The sequence below is a fragment of the Chrysemys picta genome, chromosome 10 (assembly GCF_011386835.1).
Source record: "Chrysemys picta bellii isolate R12L10 chromosome 10, ASM1138683v2, whole genome shotgun sequence".
Lineage (NCBI taxonomy): Eukaryota > Metazoa > Chordata > Testudines > Emydidae > Chrysemys > Chrysemys picta.
Window position 1 is genome coordinate 40,637,602 of NC_088800.1, and position 15,059 is coordinate 40,652,660.

General features: G+C 43.2%; 1 protein-coding gene across 1 annotated transcript in view; it reads left to right on the forward strand.

Moving 5' to 3' along the window:
* The window catches only part of ZNF592 (zinc finger protein 592), a 93,486-nt gene that overhangs the window by 51,525 nt on the left and 26,902 nt on the right, over positions 1-15,059 (forward strand). Inside the window, 3 exon segments of the mRNA XM_005280931.4 lie at positions 2,249-2,427; positions 11,393-11,569; positions 12,915-13,074. Coding sequence (XP_005280988.2) covers positions 2,249-2,427; positions 11,393-11,569; positions 12,915-13,074 — 516 coding nt within the window.

The following is a 15,059-nucleotide window of genomic DNA, read 5'->3' on the forward strand; positions in this document are numbered from 1 at the left end:
AAAGGCAGGCTTGCCTGGGTGGTAAGATAGCTCGGAGTGACCAAGGGGACTGTCTCCATGTTAAAGCTGTTACAGCACTTGAGGCGGTCACACTTTATACTTGGTTGGTGAAATCTAATTCTAGAACATACAACCAGTTTGGGGTTTTTGCCCTGTTCCTTGACAGTCTACCCTGAGGTTGGCACTCACGCTCATGAGCTACTCTAGAGAGCTTGGCATATAGTACAGCCTGCCTTTGGTGCAGTTTAAGAGGTGAGGCAGCTAATTATGACACTAACATAGCTATCAATTTAGGTGGACTGTATATACCAGTTCATTTTCACTATTTCTGTAGTTATAATTTGAAATATGGTTGGTAAATGTGGCTTACTGTATACTTTTCACATAAATCACTTTCAAGGACTCTGACATACACACAGCATAGTACACAACGCTAATGTTACGCACATGTATTTAAGGATGTAGGAAATAAGTATTGTATGTTGTACTGTAGAAATAGCTTGTGATATTATAAATACAGATCCACACACATACCCACAAGGAGGCATGGTTAACATAGTGTGTGCAGCCTTAATTTGGACTGGGCACTGACTTATAACTTGGCTTGGAAAGATTCGATTTTTGTTGGTAAATGTTGGTAAAAGTAAATTTCAATTTACACACACAAATCAACAAAAAATATTTCCATTGATGATCATTGTAATTTACAGACAGGCAAAGTAAGAAAAATGCTGCTTGAGAACTTTGATTTAAGGATATTTACTTATGTGTTTTGACATGTACTGTTGATAATTTGTGTTAACGGTCATAAAGCTTTAATTTTTTGAACCTCTGTGTCTACTGTTATTAAATAATTGTCTCACCCCTCCTAATTTCCCACAACTGTGAAAATTTAAATAGATAAAAATTTAAAAAAAGGTTAAAACCCATAATTTTGCTCAACTTTGAAAAGTTAAATTGGTAAAAATAGAAACAATGCTTCAAAATTATCTGTTGAAATTATAAAAAAATAAACATTGAATTCTGCCAGGCCTACTTGTGAGAGTTTCATTGAGCCCTCTTAATGTTGTTTAGTATCACTTTTTTTCTTTAATGAGGTTTCCAAGGCTTTTGAAAGAAAAAGGTTAGTAAATAAGAATTCCATGATCTGGAGCAGTTTAGCTGGACTCAATCAGAACACTCCCAAGCATGTTCTGAGAGAGTCTTTCACCCGTGACACTTAGGAGCTGGGGAATATATGCATACAGAGCCACTAAACATAGCAGAGCAGAGCTCTGCATGGCAGATGTCTACCACAGCTGTACACCTGCTCAGGCATTTCCCTGCTGTTCTCCTTAGCAGATTGTCAACCATCTCTTGAATCTGTTGGGGGAAGTGAGAAGAGTTGGGGTTGCTAGAGCCTGAGTGCCAGCAGTTTTGGAGCCATCGGAATTGAAACCATGTTCATGTAGAAAATTTACATACCAAATTCATGAAATTTTCCCTGCAAACCTATACTTCTAACACACACAGTAGTGGCCCTTCCTTCCAGTTGCACACGCAGGAGTGTTGGACAACATAAGGTCTGCAGAAACTGAGGAAGGGGCTCCTTCAAAGTGTAACGAAGTTGTGTGTATATTCTTGCCTTCCTTCGTTTCACACTATACAAGATTAGCAAGAAAAACCTTGCAAAATGTACAGTATGGGTGGCATGTAATTTTTGAAGGCTCATAACTTGGTCAAAGTCAAAAGCAGTTTTCCAAGGGACACTCAAATGCACTTCTCTGTGCAGGGTACTTCCCTACCAAATTCCAACCTTTTACCAGAGTAACTTCAGCATTAAAGGTGTGGTGTTGTTTTTTTATAATGGGAAACATTAATTACTTTATTCCCTCTCGCCTCCTACCCAAAAAAATGACTGAACGTTTTTTGCTGAAGTTTTTCAGAACAATGTACTTTGAGGAAGAGACCAAATAGAGAAAATTTCAGCCTATTAGGTGAAAGTTTTTAAAAGAATTGAGTGACACAAGACATGGTCTTAATGGGTGGTCCCATTGTAATAGTTTCTAACTTAAGAATTTTTAAGAGTTCAGCTGTGGAAGAAGCTGCCAAGGTGCTGTGGAATCTCCATCAGTGGAGATGTACTAGGCAAAACCAGGCATTGTTTAGGTCTCTTCCAATTTGAATGATTCTAGGATGAAATTAAATCACTTAAGAAAAAAATTGTGTAGAATAAATGGTTAATATGATTTCTTTTTTTCTTTTCCAGACTTGTCAAGTGTGCCAGATGATGCTGCCTAACCAGTGCTGCTACTGTGCTCATCAAAGAATCCATACTCACAAGTCCCCTTACTGCTGCCCAGAGTGCGGGATACTGTGCCGATCAGCCCATTTCCAAACCCATGTCAAGGAGAATTGCCTACATTACTCTCGCAAAGTTGGATACAGGTTTGTTCTGTTTATAAGGGTCTGTCTGGAGATGTGAGGAAGAATGGGGGACTATTTCAGCTCTTTGGAAAAAAGGCAGATTTTTTTATTACCTGTTACAGAAAATTAGGCAGATTGAGGTGCAAGGGCTGAATCCAAAGTCCCACTGAAAGATTGTTTTTAATATATTGATAGCATAAAAATCACTTCCTCCTATCAGTTTGAGAAATGCATAAAGTCTATTTATTTGGGTTGATAATTGCTCACACATCCCAACGAAGGAAAGCATTCTGGAACAGCAAAACAGATTTAAAAATATTTCATGTTACAAGAAGAAGATTACAGTAAATAAAAACGATTAGAAAGCATTTCTGAGTGCTGAAATGAATTTGAGCTCACTTAACAAAATAAAATAAAAAAATAAAAAAATTGTACAAATTGGCCAAGCTTCAAGTTGGGCACCCAAAATTATTAGTGACTTTTGAAAATATTGGCCCTGAAATCTTTCCAGTTTTATACCCACTGACATCAGTCCAACTCAAGCTTAGATTTATTTTTACTGTTAGCTTTCTATTTAGAAAGATATGTGCCTTCAACAATAGGACCTGGGTATCGCTAGGAAAGTTAACACCACATCCACGCTCTCCAAAATGGAGAGATCCCACAAATCTGCAGAAAATTTTGCTTTTAAGATAGGTAGTATATAGCTCTTTGCAAGATTGTAAGAGCTATTTGGTGCAATGAAGTGCATATCTAGGAGCTGGTTACAGCTCCCTGAGTGTATGTCTACACGGCAAAGAAAAACCCATGGCTGGCCCATGCTAGCTGTCTTGGGCTGCAGGGCTGTTTCATTGCTATGTAGACTTCCAGGCTTATTCTGGAGCCTGAAGTCTGGGACTGTCCCAGTCAGTCCAAGTCCGAAAGTCTTCAGCCCAAGTCTGCTGGCACAGGCCAGCTTCAGGTTTTTCTTTGCTGTGTAGACATACCCAGATTCTCCTTGCATATCTGTACTGGCCCTTGCATAGGTTAGAGCAGTGGTTCTCAAACTTTTTTACTGGTGACCCCTTTCACATAACAAGCCTCTGAGTGCGACCTCCCCTTGTAAATTAAAAACACGTTTTTATATATTTAACACAATTATAAATGCTGGAAGCAAAGCGGGATTTGGGGTGGAGGCTATCAGCTTGCAATCCCCCCCATGTAATAGCCTTGTGACCCCCTGAGGGGTCCCGACTCCCAGTTTGAGAACCCCTGGATTAGAGTAATCTAAGGGCTGTTCAAACTTAAGACCGCTAACTGTGATCCCCAACAGACCACAGAATGCCAGAGTGTAGCAGTATCCCAGCCATCCTCCTCTCTATCTCCTTTCTTGTGTGTGGGGTGAGTGATTCACATAGGAACCAGGTACACATCTTCATGCCAGGTGGAAGCTCCCCCACACTAGAAGAATTCTCAGCTGGCCAAATCTGACGGCTTTTTAGTCCCTTTGGGTTGCTGGAATACAGTAGAAAGTCTTGCTCTGTGAGATTTAGTGTGTCTTGCAATATACAAGGCCCCATGTACTCAATGGCAAGATGGACCTAAATTCTGTGACAAAGTCCATAGATTCTGCAGCACTCTGGAAATTCTGTAGCTGTTACCAATACATTTTATAAATGGAGATTTGTATTATTAAATATAAAAATAAATTATACGTTCATTGCATTCCTCTATTGTTTGTTTTCATATTAAATTCAATTTATTTTTCACTGTCCCTACACTCTAGTTTTCAGCAATATGCCACCATCTTTAAGTTTGAGTTAACAGCCGATTAAGATGAATGACTCAGTTCCTTTTCTCAGAGATATCATTTCAGGCTGCCTGCAAACTCAGGCAGACATCACTGCATTCGTTTCACTCAGGTTACACTTTCAAGCTTTTTCTTCTAACCATGAGGGTTCAAAAACTTCACATGAAATCTGAGATTCTGGATCACAATTCTGAGGCGAGGGTGAAATCTGCTGCAATTTTCATGGCTGCAGAATTCACAGGGTACTGGTAAAAATTTTCAAATTCATTAACAAAAAGGAAAAAATAACTGGCATTTCTCTCATAATTGAAAACTTGGAACAGAGAGCTGTTAAATAACATGTTTCATCACCTACCTCCATTCTCCAGTGTGACATTTGGAATACATCTTGAATGCTTTAGGAGAGCACCTGCCTTTTGTTAGATGCTCCATGGTAATATCCCCTTTGTCACGGGTCAGGGCTTACCATAGTCAAGAGGAAGGGAGTTTTGTACTTCAGCATCACTTGTGTTGTGTCATAGGGGAGGATCTTTGACAAAGCAGCAGCTCCTTTTACAAAGGACAGGATTTTTTTGAAGTGCGTAGCTGGCTGGAAAAGGGGAGCGGTGTGGCCACAGTAGTCTCTGTTAGCTCTGTCAATGTCCCTGCCTCTTCTTGGTGTTGGGGCCTACCACAAGGGATTATTTTTTATTATTTATTTGTATTGTGGTAGCCGCTAAGAGCCTCAATCATAAACCAGGGCTGCACTGTTCTAGGCATTGTACACACCACACAAGAACAAAAAGAGAAGGGCAACAAAGTTGTGACAAGATTATGATGATCAACAGATGGCTCAGACAGAGGTGCTATAAGGAAGGCTTTGGGATGTATGGCCACTGGGAGGCATTCATGGACTGTTCTCTCGGGATGGACTTCACCTGAGTAGGGAGGGAAATAGACTTCTAGGATGGAGGCTGCCACAACTGATTAAGAGAGCTTTAAACTAGGAATTTGGGGGAGATGGTTGGGAGATGTCCAGGTAATCTCCATGCTGGATTTTAACATTGAGAGGGAAGAAAACAAAGTAATAAAGGATACAGTCATGGGTAGGAGAATGGACATAAGGAGGAAGGGTAGTGTAGATACCAGTCTAATAGGTGATACTGACGGTAGAATGTCTGTGCCTAATCGGGTAAAGAATGTGAGCGAAGCCAAACAGCAAAAATTAAGATGTTTGTACAGCAGTGCGAGGAGCCTAGGTAACAAAATGGAGGAACCAGAGTTACTGGTGCAGGAAGTGAAACCAGATGATATAGGGATAACAGAAACATGGTGGAATAGTAGTCATGACTGGAGTACAGCTATTGAAGGGTATGTGCTGTTTAGGAAAGACCGAAATAAAGGCAAAGGTGGTGGAGTAGCATTGTATATCAATGATGAGGTAGACTGTAAAGAAATAAGAAGGGATGGAATGGATAAGACAGAGTCTGTCTGGGCAAAAATCACTTTGGGGAAGAAAGCTACTAGATCCTCCTTTGGGATAGTGCTTGGGGTGTGCTATAGACCACTGGGATCTGATTTGGATATGGTTAGAGACCTCTTTAATGTTTTTAATGAAGTAAATACTAATGGGAATTGTGTGATCATGGGAGACTTTAACTTCCAAGATATAGACTGGAGGACAAGTGCTAGTAATAATAATAGGGCTCAGATTTTCCTGGATGGAATAGCTGATGGATTGCTTCACTAAGTAGTTGCTGAACCAACAAGAGGGGATGCCATTTTAGATTTGGTTTTTGTGAGAAGTGAAGACCTCATAGAAGAAATGGTAGTAGGGGACAACCTTGGTTCGAGCAATCATAGAATATCAGAGTTGGAAGGGACCTCAGGAGGTCATATAGTCCGACCCCCTGCTCAAAGCAGGACCAATCCCCAGATAGATTTTTGCCCCAGATCCCTAAATGGCCCCCTCAAGGATTGAACTCTCAACCCTGGGTCTAGCAGGCCAATCCTCAAACCGCTGAGTTAGTTCAAACTAAATGGAAGGATAAACAAAAATAGATCTGTGACTAGGGTTTTTGATTTCAAACGGGCTATCTTTAAAAAATTAAGGAAATTAGTTAGGAAAGTGGATTGGACTGAAGAACTTGTGGATCTAAAGGTGGAGGAGGCCTGGAATTACTTCAAGTCAAAGTTGCAGAGACTATCAGAAGCCTGCATCCCAAGAAAGGGGAAAAAATTCATAGGCAGGAGTTGTAGACCAAGCTGGATGAGCAAGCGAGGTGATTAAGAAAAAGCAGAAAGCCTACAGGGAGTGGAAGATGGGAGGGATCAGCAAGGAAAGCTACCTTATTGAGGTCAGAACATGTAGGGATAAAGTGAGAAAGGCCAAAAGCCATGTAGAGTTGGACCTTGCAAAGGGAATTAAAACCAATAGTAAAAGGTTTTATAGCCATATAAATAAGAAGAAAACAAAGAAAGAAGTGGTGGGACCACTAAACACTGAGGATGGAGTGGAGGTTAAGGATAATCTAGGCACGGCCCAATATTTAAACAAATACTTTTGTCTCAATCTTTAATGAGGCTAATGAGGAGTTTAGGGATAATTGCAGGATGACAAATGGGAATGAGGATATGGAGGTAGATATTACCACATGCGAGGTAGAAGCCAAACTCGAACAGCTTAATGGAACTAAATCAGGGGGCCCAGATAATCTTCATCCAAGAATATTAAAGGAACTGGCACATGAAATTGCAAGCCCATTAGCAAGAATTTTTAATGAATCTGTAAACTCAGGGGTTGTACTGTATGACTGGAGAATTCCTAACATAGTTCCTATTTTTAAGAAGGGGGGGGAGGGGGAGGGAAAGTGATCCGGGTAATTACAGGCCTGTTAGTTTGACATCTGTAGTATACAAGGTCTTGGAAAAAATTTTTGAAGGAGAAAATAGTTAAGGACATTGAGGTCAATGGAAATTGGGACAAAATACAACCTAGTTTTACAAAAGGTAGATCATGCCAAACCAACCTGATCTCCTTCTTTGAGAAGGTAACAGATTTTTTTTTAGACAAAGGAAACACAGTGGATCTAATGTACCTCGATTTCAGTAAGCCATTTGATATGATTCCACATGGGGAATTATTAGTTAAACTGGAAAAGATGGGGATCAATATGAAAATTGAAAGGTGGCTAAGGAACTGGTTAAAGGGGAGACTACAATGGGTCATACTGAAAGATGAACTGTCAGGCTGGAGGGAGGTTACTAGTGGAGTTCCTCAGGGATCGGTTTTGGAACCAATCTTATTTAATCTTTTTATTACTGACCTTGGCACAAAAAGTGGGAATGTGCTAATAAAGTTTGCGGATGACACACAGCTGGGAGGTATTGCCAGTACAGAGGACCGGGATATCCTACAGGAAGATCTGGAGGACCTTGTGAACTGGAGTAATAGTAATAGGATGAAATTTAATAGTGAAAAGTGCAAGGTCATGCATTTAGGGATTAACAAGAATTTTGGTTATAAATTGGGGACACATCAATTGGAAGTAACAGAGGAGGAGAAGGAACCGCCAATGTGATATGGCCATGAAAAAAGCTAATGGGGTCTTGAGATGCATTAGGCGAGGTATTTCCAGTAGAGAAAAGGAGGTGTTAGTACTGTTATACAATGCACTGGTGAGACCTCATCTGGAATACTGTGTGCAGTTCTGGTCTCCCATGTTTGAGGATGAATTCAGACTGGAACAGGTACAGAGAAGGGCTACGAGGATGATCCGAGAAACGGAAAACCTGTCTTATGAAAGGAGACTCAAAGAGCTTGGCTTGTTTAGCCTAACCAAAAGAAGGCTGAGGGGAGACATGATTGCTCTCTATAAATATATCAGAGGGATAAATACCAGGGAGGGAGAGGAAATATTTAAGCTCAGTACTAATGTGGACGCAAGAACAAATGGATATAAACTGGCCATCAGGAAGTTTAGATTTCAAATTAGACGAAGGTTTCTAATCATCAGAGGAGTGAAGTTCTGGAACAGCATTCCAAGGGGAGTAGTGGGGGCAAAAGACATATCTGGCTTCAAGACTAAGCTTGATAAGTTTATGGAGGGGATGGTATAATGGGATCTATTAATTGCCCAAATTAGGCTGTCTTTGACTATTAGCGGTAAATATGCCCAATGGCCTGTGATGGGATGTTAGATGGGGTGGGATCTGAGTTACTACAGAGAATTCTTTCCTGGGTGTCTGGCTGGTGAGTCTTGCCCACATGCTCAGGGTTTAGCTGATTGCCATATTTGGGGTCGGGAAGGAATTTTCCTCCAGGGCAGATTGGCAGAGGCCTTGGGGGTTTTTCGCCTTCCTCTGCAGCGTGGGGCACGGGTCACTTGCTGGAAGATTCTCTGCACCTTGAAGTCTTTAAACCATGATTTGAGGACTTCAATAGCTCAAACATAGGTTAGGGGTTTATTACAGGAGTGGGTGGGTAGGTGAGATTCTGTGGCCTGCGTTGTGCAGGAGGTCAGACTAGACGATCATAATGGTCCCTTCTGACCTTAAAGTTTATGACTTTATGACTTAAGACAGTCCCTGCCCCAGGGAGCTAAAAATCTAAAGAGAAGACAAGAGAAAACAGATGGATATAACAAAAGAGGAGCACAGAGAAGCAATGAACCAAAACTGTCCAGCATGGAAAGCAGTGATCACAGCACACCAGCTGCTTAAGAGATCTACTCCAGCAGCATTCTTGTGCACTGGAGAGGAGGAGCTTTGAGAGAGCTATTTTCAAAACTCCTGAGTGGCTGGTTACTGTCATGAAGATCCTGTTTCAAGACAGCTGCTGGTATGTCAGAGATCCTTTCTAAAACTAAGAAAACTGGGAAATCCATACACACAAATCCTGTGTCAGGGTCTACACATAACATATCTGATCCCAAATCTGAGTGAATGTTGTTTCCCAGAACAGTGCAGAAGGGACAGTTGAGACAGTGGGATAGTCTGGTTTATTTGTTGTGGTAGGAGTTTGGAGAGGGATTGCTGGAGGGCTGTCATCCTAGCAACAGAATTACACTTGATCCACACTACCAACTTACGTCAGTTTAACTACGTCGCTCAAAAGCATGGAACATCAGCACCCCTAAGTGACGCAGTTATACCGACCTAACTCCCAGTGTAAACAGTGCTATGTCAATGGTAGGGCTTCTCACGTTCACATAGCTGCCACCTCTCGAGGAGGTGGAGTACCTGCACCAATGGGAGATGCTCTTACACCAATGGGAGTAGCCTCTTCACTAAGTGCTACAGCAGAGCAGGTGCACCGGAGCAGTGCTGTAAGTGTAGACAAGCCCTAAGGTTGTGGTGTATAGTTATTTGTGCCAGGTGCATATATCTGGGTGGAGGAGGAGAGGGCATGTGCTGTTAAAGGGCTTACCTTTTCCTTTCCTTGCTTTTGAGGTTTTGTCATAGGCATGTTATGTGTAGAGCACCCTTAACTGATGCACAGAATAGTGTTTTGTGTATTTTGAATAAGAAAAAAGGTGGGATGAATGGAAAGAAGGAATGGTTCATTTGTAAGCAGTTGTTGCCATCTCAGTGGGGGCAGTATTTCTAGGTCTCTGTAATTGGGAGGAGAGACTGAATGAATGGATGAAATGATAAAAGTTTGGGAGAACCTTGCCTATAGGACCTTGGCTGCCCCTACTGTCCCTTCCCTTTGTTTGTTTTAGGCTATATACACAGTACAGCAAAGGTTGGAATAAGTTATGGCGCTCAGGGGTGTGAATAAGCTACCCCCCTGAGTGACGTAAGTTTCACCAACTTAAGCGCCGGTGTGGATGGCACTATGTCAGCAGGAGAGCTTCTCCTGCCAACATAGCTACCGCCACTCGTAGTGTTGCCATAGCCTGAGTTGTGAAGAAAGCCAGATGCAGAGAGGTGAGCTGGGTGTACTATCCCTGGAGGCCACTCTTTCCTCTTTTTCCAGCAGGCACTTGCCTACCCGGCCCAAAAGTATTCTCCATTAATCATTCCTTCCAAGCCCTTCATTATTTTTGTTTCTTTTCTCTCTCTCCTCTCTACCCCAGTTTGTTTCCATGTCTCTGGTACTGAAGTGCCTGGTGCTGAGTGCAATACTAGAAAGACAGCCTCATCAGAGTTGTATACAGGGTGACATATGACATCCCATCTGAAAATCATAATAATCTTTATTGCTGCCATATTGAACTGTATTGTATTGTGTTTACAATTTCCCACTCCTAGGTTTCTTATGACATTACTGCTTTCCAAATGTATTTCACCCATTGAATGGCTGTGATTTGGATTATTTTTCCCAGATCTATTGGTTGCTTTTCTGATCTGAATCTCATTTTGCTCTTTCCTGCCTGTGTTCTTAATTTCTCTAAGCTCCTTTTGTATTTTTTTTCTCACTGATGATGGACATTTCCCAGCATTCCCATAAATATCCTGCTGGGAAATAAAGTTACAAGGCCGGGGGGCTGAGCCCTGGAGCTGTAATGTGGCCAGATGCTGCAATGAGGGTTTGGGGTGGGGACAGGGGGAGGTTATAGGGTTATTTTAAACAGGGTGTTTTTGTGATAGGGCCATCAACTTCCCCCATCCCTCCAATCTCTTGGGAAACAGGGAAGAAAACAATAGGGTGGGATTGCTTTCTGTTACTTTAGCCTTTCAACGGGAATTTAGTGCTGGTGCAAGATACCAGCTGGACGGCTCTGGAGCCCGCAGTTTGCTCAGCCAGGACACGCGAAGTGTCTTTATTCCCCTCTACCGCCACCTCCAGACCGAACCGGAGGCAAAGCCTCCGAGCAGGAAATTGGAGCTCCACAAGGGACTCACAAGGCTGCTGTTGCATCAGGCCTGGTGCACACAGGCAATCGCTGAGTTAACATGAAACAGGGAGCTGGGGATTAGATTGAAGGGGGAGACTGATGAGCTGGTGCTAGCCAATGCCTGCGATGATTTTGGAGTGGCATCAGTTAACCCCTTACTTTCCATGCCTCAGTGCATGGGCAAAGCCTTATGATTCATGAATTCCATTAACATTCTGCTTTCTGCCTTTTCCAGATCACTATTGAGGGGGTCAAATGAGAGCTAACACCATGCTGTGGTGCCCTCCACTCTTCACATTTGTGTTTCCCTTTGGCAGTTGAAAAGAGGCAATGCTTGGTGTTTTGTAATGCAGATTTTTTTCCCTCTGCCTTCCAGGTGTATCCACTGTGGAGTTGTCTTTATGTCGCTAGCTATGCTGAAAGCGCATATTCACGAGAAACACTGCGAAGTCTTCCACAAATGTTCTTTTTGTCCAATGGCCTTCAAATCTGCAGACAGTACCACTGCCCATATTACTAGCCAGCACCCAGAAGAGCCTCACAAGACTACTCAGTAAGTGCCCTTAGCATTTGGAAGCATTTACACTGTTTGCTGTTTGCCCAATGTTTTGTGTAAACTGTGTTAGCCACTGGATGGCTCTGGAACTGACATTCCGTCCCACTTCTACCCCCTATCTCCTTCCTTTGCCCGTCACTGCCTGGTCTACACTGGGGGGAAGAGATCGATCTAAGTTAGGCAACTTCAGCTATATGAATAATGTAGCTGAAGTCGACATACTTAAATCTATTTGCCGCGGTGTCTTCACTGCGGTAAGTCGATGGCTGATGCTCCCCGGTCGACTCCGCCTGCGCCTCTCGCCCTGGTGGAGTACCGGAGTCGTCGGGAGAGCGCTCAACGGTTGATTTATCGCGTCTAGTCTAGACGCAATAAATTGACCCCCGCTGTATCGATCGCTGCCTGTCGAACCAGCCGGTAATGTAGACAAGCCCTCAGAGGAGGAGGAGGAGCTGCTGCTTTTGCTGTTTGTCAGGGGCTCGGTCTCTGCCAAGCCAAAGTTCCCTGCCCTGAACTCAGAGTCTCCTAAGATTGGGGGTGGAGAGATAGGGAGGGAGCTGAGCAGCTGCAGTGAGGAGTCTCAGCTGCAGCCCCCTGCCTGCCCATGAATAAGAATGGCATCTACTGGCAAGGAGCTTGCACTACAACTGCCTCCTCTGGCTTCTGGATGTTGGGGGTGCCACGGCCTAAAGAAGCTGGAGAAATTGTCTTGTGTTCTCCACTCTGCAACCTCTTCTTCTTCCCCTCTAGCCATGGCTGAAAGAGCTTGTGGTGCATGGGTAGGGGGAATCAGGTTGGGTTGAAAGTAACAAGTAGCTGGTGTTCTCTGAATGAATTGCCTCTGTATATCCATGGTTACCCTCCCAATCTATGCAGGGCTTAATAGATCCTCCATTTAGAACACTCAATATGTGCCGGATGCATTCAGTCCCTCCAGCTACACCTGTACTCCAATATAACGCTGTCCTCAGGAGCCAAAAAATCTTACTGGGTTATAGGTGAAACTGCCTTATATTGAACTTGCTTTGATCTGCTGGAGTAGGCAGCCCCGCCCCCCTCGGAGCGCTGCTTTACTGCATTCTATCCGAATTCCTGTTATATCGGGTCGCGTTACATTGGGGTAGAGGTGTCATTGCTTCAAATGGTTCTGGAGCCTCTGCAGCTTGTTTGGGGTATAACCAAAAAACATGGGTATGTGCAGGCAGGACATTGAAAAAACTTCATTCACTGATAAGTAACTTCCCTTTCCAAGACTAAATCATAGAGATTTCTTCTATCTAGTGTCTTTTCAAAATAGTTAATAAACTGAGCATGAATTTTATTTTTTTTTAAATTGTTCCAGGGTTATCTACAAATGTTCTTGTGAGACTGTCTTTAACAAGAAGAAGCTGCTCCAGGAGCACTTCCAACAGAATGCCAACAAGCTGTTGGTGGGAGTATTTAAGTGTCCGCAGTGTCAATTAGTGTATATGCAGAAACAGCAATTAATGCAGCATGTCAAGGTAGGTAGCTGAATCTGATTTACTGATAGCACAGAGACCTTTTTGTGTGTGTCTGTATACAGCCAGAAGTGACTCTAAGGGCAGGAGATGGAAGGAAGTGGTGGGGTTTTATTTTATGTATGTAATTAATTTTTGCCAGGGGGCATCGTGGTGTAAAGTAAAATGTCACTATACAAGTTTGGGTAACACTAGTAAATTTCACTTTATTACAAAAATATGTAGTAGTGATGTTATATAATCATAGAAATGTAGGGTTAGAAGGGAACTTGAAGGATCATCAAGTCCAGCCCCCTGTGCTGAGGCAGGAACAAGTAAACCTAGACCATCTGACAGGTATTTGTCCACTTGTTCTTTAAAACCTCCAGGATGGGGAGTCTACAACCTCCCTTTGAAGCCTGTTCCTGTGCTTAACTCTCCTTATAGTTAGAAAGTTTTTCCTACTATCTAACCTAAATCTCCCTTGCTGCATATTAAGCCCATTACATCCTACCTTACCTTCAGTGGACGTGCAGAACAATTATCACTATCCTCTTTATAACCACCTTTAATATATTTGAAGACTCATCAGGTCCCCCCTCAGACTTCTTTTCTCAAGACTAAACATGCCCAGTTTTTCAACCTTTCCTCGTAGGTCAGGTTTTCTAAAGCTTTTATCATTTTTGTTGCTCTCCTCTGGACTCTCCAGTTTGTCCACATCTTTCCTAAAGTGTGGCACTCAGAATTGGACACAGTACTCCAAGTGCTGGTCCCTTTGTATATTCCACTGTGGGGCTACACATGTGCTCCATGCATCTGAAACTCAAGCTATTTGCTCGCTGTTGGTGGGACTTATCTTTGGTCCACACCTGTGCTTGTTCTCTCCTCGTGCTCTGGTCTAAATGGGGCCTGAATGCCAGTTCCTTTCTGCCCCCACATGATCTGAGATGGAACCTTCCAGTGTCCCCAGAACTGTCCCTCCAACTTTGAATCTGTAAATATTGTAAAATAAAACCTTTTGGTAGTTAAGTATTAGTTTGAGTTATTTTGTTCAGTTAGAATTTGGAACAACTCCCTTCTGCCCCCTCCCACCTCGGGTATGGAATGCAGATTATGCCCAGGAATCTGACCTTCAAGAACGGCATTTCCTGCCCCAATTCCTCTTGGTAAACAACGACCTTGAGGGGAGCCTCTTCTATCTTGGAAAAACTCGTACCTGAATGCCATATCTTCCGCTCCTTTCCCAATCAACAGGAGTTCAGATGTAGAAGACATCTAATGGAGATTACTGTGAAGCTTCAGTTCGATCCAGACCAGGCAAACACCATCCTGTATACTGGGCAAGGCCTATCTCTCGCACATCTAATACAGAGGCAAGGAAAGGTAGCGCCAAGACTTTTCCCGGGCTTACTATGAAGGTAGGGAGCACTTTCAGAAGCCTAAAGAGAAATCCCATTCTAAGAGGAGGGCTGTTTACCCGACACCTTCTAAATCAGGTGACACTTCACATCTGGTTCCAGGAGGCTCAAGAGCCCATAGGGGTCACGGTAACAACCCGGAGGTTCTAAAAAATAAGGGTGCCTCTGCATTGGCACTGTTGACAGGAGCAGAACCATTGGTACCGAGCAAGGAGAGACACGAGCCAAGGCTTGGACAACCACCAATACTGGCAAGGGACACCTGAGAACCTCATGCTCCATTTTTATCCACATGCTTTCATAATGAAACACTGGCTTCCAAGGGCCAGCTTCAGAGGAACACAGGGAGAAGACTCTTCACACCGATGACTGGCAATAGGTACATCACTTCAGAGGATATCATCATCCTTCTAGATCCAGAATATTGCCTGCTATTGGCAGGGGTGGCTCTATGGTTTTTGCTGCCCCAAGCACAGCAGTCAGGCGGCTTTCAGCGGCATGCCTGCAGACGGTCTGCTGGCCACGCGGATTCGGCGGCATGCCTGCGGGAGGTCTGTCGGTGCTGCGCCTTCAGCATCCCCGCCGCCGAAG